Raw genomic sequence first — 7935 nt, 5'->3', positions numbered from 1 at the left:
AATGGACAACAACACTTAGGCTTCTACTTCCAGCTTTTACATACTATATACATTTGACAGACACAGTATATTTTACATTAGTTATCTTGTTGTTTATTAGTCCCATCCTTCAGCTCCACTCAACACCTCCCGTCTATCTCTTAACACCATCCATATTGGATTTCTATTTGCCATATATTTTTCTACCGTGCTGTGATGTTTTACAAAAGTTCTGAACCTTTTCTATTCTCATAGTTTCTACAGTTTGTAAATGAAAGGTAAACACCTTTTGCTATGACCAGAGTTTGATGTTTTATTATCACCATGGTGATAAGAGCCCTTCTTCTTCTTCTCTGGTCCTCCTCTTCCTCCTCTTCCTCCTCATATCTTTCCCTCTGTTTAAAACAACAGTGGGAAACACGTTTTGAAATGGAGAACATGCTACTAGCCTACAATAAACTAGCTCCAATAACAACACTGATTTTAAAAACATTCTATTTGGGGAACCTCCACTACATTCCTGAGTCCTAAATGGTACCCTATTCCCTAGAGTCCTAAATGGTACCCTATTCCCTAGAGTCCTAAATGGTACCCTATTCCCTAGAGTCCTAAATGGTACCCTATTCCCTAGAGTCCTAAATGGTACCCTATTCCCTAGAGTCCTAAATGGTACCCTATTCCCTAGAGTCCTAAATGGTACCCTATTCCCTAGAGTCCTAAATGGTACCCTATTCCCTAGACGGACTATAAAAGGGAAAAGGGAGTCATTTGAGACGCAGTCGATTTTATCTTCCTGACCAGACTCACCTGCTCCGGCGGGGGCTGTTGCGTCAGTAAAGACGTCCTCCCTGCTCTCACCTGCTCCGGCGGGGGCTGTTGCGTCAGTAAAGACGTCCTCCCTGCTCTCACCTGCTCCGGCGGGGGCTGTTGCGTCAGTAAAGACGTCCTCCCTGCTCTCCTTCCAGCCTGTCAGGTGTAGCAGGTCACCGTGTGACGCCGTCTCTACGTAACGACTGTAGTTCCTGATCATGCTGTGGGCCCGGGCACTACCCACAAACACCTGACAATCACAATCAAACATTTATTTTATAAAATGTACCTTTTTACATCAGCAGTTTTTCACAAACTGCTTTAGAGATACCCAGCCCGAAACCCCCAAAGAGCCAGCAATGCAGAGGCTGGCAGAAGGACAGTGGCTAGTGACAACTCCCTAGAAGGCAGGAAACCTAGGAAGAAACCTAGAGAGGAACCAGGCCCAGACGGGTGACCGGAATCGGCTTTACTCACCAAGTACGTTTCCATGTAACCATGGTGACATGGTGTCGAAAACAATAAACAGAATATACAGACAGAAGAATTTACACATAGGCTGTGTCCCCTATCAGCCCTGGTCACATAGGCTGTGTCCCCTATCAGCCCTGGTCACATACAGTGAGGGGAAGAAAGTATTTGATCCCCTGCTGATTTTGTACATTTGCCCACTGACAAAGAACTGATCAGTCTATCATTTTAATGGTAGGTTTATTTGAACAGTGAGAGACAGAATAACAACAAAAAAATCCAGAAAAACGAATGTCAAAAATGTTATAAATTGATTTGCATTTTAATGAAGGAAATAAGTATTTGACCCCTCTGCAAAACATGACTTAGTACTTGGTGGCAAAACCCTTGTTGGCAATCACAGAGGTCAGACAGTTCTTGTAGCCCTGGCTGAGGGAAGGAGGTTCTCACCCAAGATTTGACAGTACATGGCCCCGTCCATCGTCCCTTTGATGCGGTGAAGTTGTCCTGTCCCCTTAGCAGAAAAACACCCCCAAAGCATAATGTTTCCACCTCCATGTTTGACGGTGGGGATGGTGTTCTTGGGGTCATAGGCAGCATTCCTCCTCCTCCAAACACGGCGAGTTGAGTTGATTCCAAAGAGTTCGATTTTGGTCTCATCTGACCACAACACTTTCACCCAGTTCTCCTCTGAATCATTCAGATGTTCATTGGCAAACTTCAGACGGCCCTGTATATGTGCTTTCTTGAGCAGGGGGACCTTGCGGGCGCTGCAGGATTTCAGTCCTTCACGGCGTAGTGTGTTACCAATTGTTTTCTTGGTGACTATGGTCCCAGCTGCCTTGAGATCATTGACAAGATCCTCCCGTGTAGTTCTGGGCTGATTCCTCACCGTTCTCATGATCATTGCAACTCCACGAGGTGAGATCTTGCATGGAGCCCCAGGCCGAGGGAGATTGACAGTTATTTTGTGTTTCTTCCATTTGCGAATAATCGCATCAACTGTTGTCACCTTTTCACCAATCTGCTTGGCGATGGTCTTGTAGCCCATTCCAGCCTTGTGTAGGTCTACGATCTTGTCCCTGTATAAATCTCAGCTCGTTACCTGTATAAAAGACACCCGGGAGCCAGAAATCTTTCTGATTGAGAGGGGGTCAAATACTTATTTCCCTCATTAAAATGCAAATCAATTTATAACATTTTTGACATGCGTTTTTCTGGATTTTTTTGTTGTTATTCTGTCTCACTGTTCAAATAAACCTACCATTAAAATTATAGACTGATCATTTCTTTGTCAGTGGGCAAACGTACAAAATCAGCAGGGGATCAAATACTTTTTTCCCTCACTGTAGTCTGTCTCCCCCATCAGCCCTGGTCACATAGGCTGTCTCCCCTATCAGCCCTGGTCACAGGCTGTGTCCCCTATCAGCCCTGGTCACAGGCTGTGTCCCCCATCAGCCCTGGTCAAAGTAGGCTGTGTCCCCCATCAGCCCTGGTCACAGGATGTGTCCCCTATCAGCCCTGGTCAAAGTAGGCTGTGTCCCCCATCAGCCCTGGTCACAGGCTGTGTCCCCTATCAGCCTGGTCACAGGCTGTGTCCCCTATCAGCCTGGTCACAGTAGTCTGTGTCCCCCATCAGCCCTGGTCACAGTAGTCTGTGTCCCCCATCAGCCCTGGTCACAGTAGTCGGTGTCCCCTATCAGCCTGGTCACAGTAGGCTGTGTCCCCTATCAGCCCTGGTCACAGTAGTCGGTGTCCCCTATCAGCCCTGGTCACATAGGCTGTGTCCCCCATCAGCCCTGGTCATAGTCTGTGTCCCCTATCAGCCCTGGTCAAAGTAGTCCACTATATCAGAAGGACTAGGGTGCCATTTGGGACACATCCATAATGTCCATGGATCTTTCTAGAAACGAGGGAACCAGCGAGGGACAACTTGTTACAGCTGTCGTTGATAAGTAATTGATAATAATCTGTCAATTTTTTTCATGTCATTACATTAAGATATTCGAGGGTAACATAGCTACAGTCCCTTCAGAAAGTGTTCATACCCCTTGACTTATTCCACATTTTGTTGTGTTACAGCCTGAATTAAAAATTGATTAAATTGAGTTTTTTTTTCTCACACCCATCTACACACAAATACTCCATAATGACAAAGTGAAAACATGGTTTTAGAAATGTTTGCAAATGTATTGAAAATGAAATAAAGAAAATATATAATTTACGTAAGTATTCACACCCCTCAGTCAATACATGTTAGAATCACCTGTTATCTTTATACGACCTGAAGAAGGAGCATCCTGTTGTCTGTAAGGTTGCTCTGTTTCAAGTTGCCCTTTTGTAATATAACCAGTCCGTTTTATAACATGTTTCTAAACTGTCCTGTTCTATCTTTCTGTGAAACGATCTTTAATGGTTCCTGTTATCCCAGGATGTGTGGGGGAGTGGACATGTCCCTGGTATGATCCGTCTTTCTCTGGGCCTACTATCTGTGGTGATGAGCAGAAGTACCGGACTCATTCCAAGGGCATGTGAAACAACCCCACCCATCCTGGGTCTGTATAAATGTCTGTGAGAACAAAGAGCGAGTCGAATTCGTTTTTTTCCCTTGCATGCATGCTTGTAATAAAGCTTTTTGTATATTGAGATCGGACTTCCCCGGATCGCTGCAGCAGGACTCGAACCCGTATCGCCCGTATCGCCCGCTGGGAACCAGAGAACTGCTCCTGGCCAATGATACAAAAGCTCAATTTAATCCATTTTAAAATTCAGGCTGTAACACAACAAAATGTGGAAAAAGTCAAGGGGTATGAATACTTTCTGAAGGCAAGGCACTCAATAAAATTCACGAGTTGATTTAAAACCTACAGTATGTTTAACCCTATCTCATGGTTGGCGTCTTGACGGATTTGTCCAAAATCGTGTGAAATAAAACGTTACTTTTCTGTCCCTGCATGTAAGGCAGTGTAGGTTGTCATTATATCATATATTAAGCATTAATCAGTTAAATTAGACATTCAACTTGAACCCGGTAAGAATCCTGTAAAATAACACATTTCACTGCACCTATCCAGTGTATGTGTCAATAAGAAATACAAATAAAATGTAGTTCAGTCCCTGAATGTCCTTGAATTGGACTTTCCAATGTCTGTATGAACCATGCTTAAAGGATGTATAGTCCTAGACCTGTTGTTGTAAAGGTGGAGTTATGGCCCAATTTCCTCTTAAGTACACATATGGAACTGCATGAAAATCCTTTTGTATTTTTCTTACAAACCATTTTGAGATGTTGATCCCAATGTCACACATTGGCCCATTATTTATAGAAAGACCCTCATACCTGAGCCCTCTGGAGCAGGGGGACATCCCCCAGGTCACAGGCGATCTCGTACCCCCGCTCGAAGTACCTACAGCCTTTTATGTACTGACCCTGGAGAGAGAGAGAGAGAGAGAGAGAGAGAGAGAGAGAGAGAGAGAGAGAGAGAGAGAGAGAGAGCCTATTAGTTATGAAGCGTATAGAAGGGGATGATGCTTAATTTGAAAAGTGGAATAAATGCATGTTGTGAAATTGTAAAATGTCAATCCATCTCTCTGAATTTGTATTTAGTCCCCTCCCTCCCTCCCTCCCCCCCTCCCTCCCTCCCCCCCTCCCTCCCTCCCCTCCCTCCCTCCCCCCCTCCCCCCCTCCCTCCCTCCCCCCCTCCCCCCCTCTTACTCTAGAGTTGAAGATGACTCCTAGATACATGCATGCTTCCTCTAGGTTGAGGTGTTGGTTGTTGCTCTGGGAAACCTCTGCAAACTTCTCCAGATACTGGACCGTCTCACTCAGCTTCCCCTCACTAGGACACGAACACACACACACACACACACACACACACACACACACACACACACACACACACACACACACACACACACACACACAGACACAGACACAGACACAGACACAGACACACACACACACACAGACACACACACACACACACACACAATTGACATGAACTGTATAGGAACCTTCCAACGACACAAAATGTCAGGTGTGTGTGTGTGCGCCCCCCGTGTCCCTGTGTGTGTCCATCTGTCCTTCAGTGTGTCTGTGTGTCCCTGTGTGTCCGTCTGTCCTTCAGTGTGTCTGTGTGTCCCTGTGTGTGTCCATCTGTCCTTCTGTGTGTCTGTGTGTCCCTGTGTCCATCTGTCCTTCAGTGTGTCTGTGTGTCCCTCTGTCCTTCAGTGTGTCTGTGTGTCCCTGTGTCCGTCTGTCCTTCAGTGTGTCTGTGTGTCCCTGTGTCCGTCTGTCCTTCAGTGTGTCTGTGTGTCCCTGTGTCCGTCCGTCCTTCAGTGTGTGTCCATCTGTCCTTCAGTGTGTGTCCATCTGTCCTTCAGTGTGTGTCCATCTGTCCTTCAGTGTGTCTGTGTGTCCTTCAGTGTGTGTCCATCTGTCCTTCAGTGTGTGTCCATCTGTCCTTCAGTGTGTGTCCATCTGTCCTTCAGTGTGTCTGTGTGTCCCTGTGTGTGTCCATCTGTCCTTCAGTGTGTGTCCATCTGTCCTTCAGTGTGTGTCCATCTGTCCTTCAGTGTGTCTGTGTGTCCCTGTGTGTGTCCATCTGTCCTTCAGTGTGTCTGTGTGTCCCTGTGTCCGTCCGTCCTTCAGTGTGTCTGTGTGTCCCTGTGTGTGTCCATCTGTCCTTCAGTGTGTGTGTCCGTCTGTCCTTCAGTGTGTCTGTGTGTCCTTCAGTGTGTGTCCATCTGTCCTTCAGTGTGTGTCCATCTGTCCTTCAGTGTGTCTGTGTGTCCCTGTGTGTGTCCATCTGTCCTTCAGTGTGTGTCCATCTGTCCTTCAGTGTGTCTGTGTGTCCCTGTGTCCGTCCGTCCTTCAGTGTGTCTGTGTGTCCCTGTGTGTGTCCATCTGTCCTTCAGTGTGTGTGTCCGTCTGTCCTTCAGTGTGTCTGTGTGTCCTTCAGTGTGTGTGCATCTGTCCTTCAGTGTGTGTCCATCTGTCCTTCAGTGTGTGTCCATCTGTCCTTCAGTGTGTCTGTGTGTCCCTGTGTGTGTCCATCTGTCCTTCAGTGTGTGTCCATCTGTCCTTCAGTGTGTGTCCATCTGTCCTTCAGTGTGTCTGTGTGTCCCTGTGTGTGTCCGTCCGTCCTTCAGTGTGTCTGTGTGTCCCTGTGTGTGTCCATCTGTCCTTCAGTGTGTGTGTCCGTCTGTCCTTCAGTGTGTCTGTGTGTCCATGTGTGTGTAAAATAGTGCTGAGCGATTAGTGCTTTTTGAAGTCGGTTCGGTTAGATTATTAATAAATAATCACAGTTTTAGATTTTGGTTTCGAATGTGTGATGCTCCTAATCTCAGCTCGTTACCTGTATAAAAGACACCTGGGAGCCAGAAATCTTTCGGATTGAGAGGGGGTCAAATACTTATTTCCCTCATTAAAATGCAAATCAATTTATAACATTTTTGACATGCGTTTTTCTGGATTTTTTTGTTGTTATTCTGTCTCTCACTGTTCAAATAAACCTACCATTAAAATTATAGACTGATCATTTCTTTGTCAGTGGGCAAACGTACAAAATCAGCAGGGGATCAAATACTTTTTTTCCCTCACTGTATGTGGTCTGTGCGTATCTTACCTAACGTAGCAGGCGTAAAAGTGTATCCTTCCAGAGATCTGTATATAATGATGAGATGCTCATGTCTCCGCTCTAACAATGGGAGTTGTTGTCCCAAACGTGGGAAGGCAGGCGACAAGCTTAGGTCCAAAATAAGTCCATAGAAACGCATTGGGCTTATTTTGGACAGATTTTGGAGAGAGTGAAACCTCTCGCTTCGCCTCTTCCTCTCTGATCCGTCTGAGCCCCAAAAAACTGACGCAATGGATTATGGTCATTGTAGTTAATTACCACGTTTCGGCGCTGAACTAGGTTGAATATTTGCTTACTGAAAACTACAACTCCCTTCAGCCCAGCGTCCCACATAGTTCTTGACTTGATTTCTCTCCTGAATGATTTGATTTCCCTCTAGAGAAACGGCGGGTTGGGCTCACAAAAAATTGAATTCAAAGCAATTGAACCGACAATTGATTAATTAGTTGATTGAATAAACCGACTGGTTAATGGCTCAGCCCTACTCATCTACCTCTCCAGTGACTTGGCTATGGCTTTATAAGCCTTCCCCAGTCCTCCTGCGTCCCCCAGAGCTCTAGAGATCTCCATGTACATGTTCAGGAAGCGCTTGGCTGTCACCTGAAATGATTAGACTTTATTAGGGAAAATAATACACCAGATGTGCATTTGATCCCAGAGGACAGATCCCAGAGGACAGATCCCAGAGGATAGATCCCAGAGGACAGATCCCAGAGGACAGATCCCAGAGGATAGATCCCAGAGGACAGATCCCAGAGGATAGATCCCAAAGGACAGATCCCAGAGGACAGATCCCAGAGGACAGATCCCAGAGGACAGATCCCAGAGGATAGATCCCAGAGGACAGATCCCAGAGGACAGATCCCAGAGGATAGCACTTCTAATTAAAACACTTGTTTCCAAAGTGGTCCTCCTGGTAATAGTAAAAACTAACATCTAATGATCTAATGATTAAAAGACAAAGTAACAAAACAAAAACATTTCATTCATTTAGAGCAGTGGTTCCCAACTCCAGTCCTCCAGTACCCCCAACAGC

At 45.9% G+C, this 7935-nt stretch overlaps 1 protein-coding gene across 1 annotated transcript in view; it reads right to left on the bottom strand.

Annotated features, from left to right (window-relative positions):
* Positions 1-346: 346 nt before the first annotated feature.
* The window catches only part of ttc29 (tetratricopeptide repeat domain 29), a gene marked incomplete at its 5' end in the record, with an annotated part of 21530 nt that continues 13941 nt past the window's right edge, over positions 347-7935 (bottom strand). Inside the window, 5 exons of the mRNA XM_084155857.1 lie at positions 347-374; positions 787-1039; positions 4601-4690; positions 4976-5099; positions 7393-7499. Coding sequence (XP_084011983.1) covers positions 361-374; positions 787-1039; positions 4601-4690; positions 4976-5099; positions 7393-7499 — 588 coding nt within the window. The 3' untranslated portion in view covers positions 347-360. The remainder of the gene's footprint in view (positions 375-786; positions 1040-4600; positions 4691-4975; positions 5100-7392; positions 7500-7935) is intronic.

Source organism: Coregonus lavaretus (genome assembly GCF_964263955.1).
Source record: "Coregonus lavaretus genome assembly, chromosome: 39".
Taxonomy (NCBI): domain Eukaryota; kingdom Metazoa; phylum Chordata; class Actinopteri; order Salmoniformes; family Salmonidae; genus Coregonus; species Coregonus lavaretus.
Note: the sequence above shows the minus strand (reverse complement) of the source record. Positions and strands in the feature narration are given on the sequence as shown.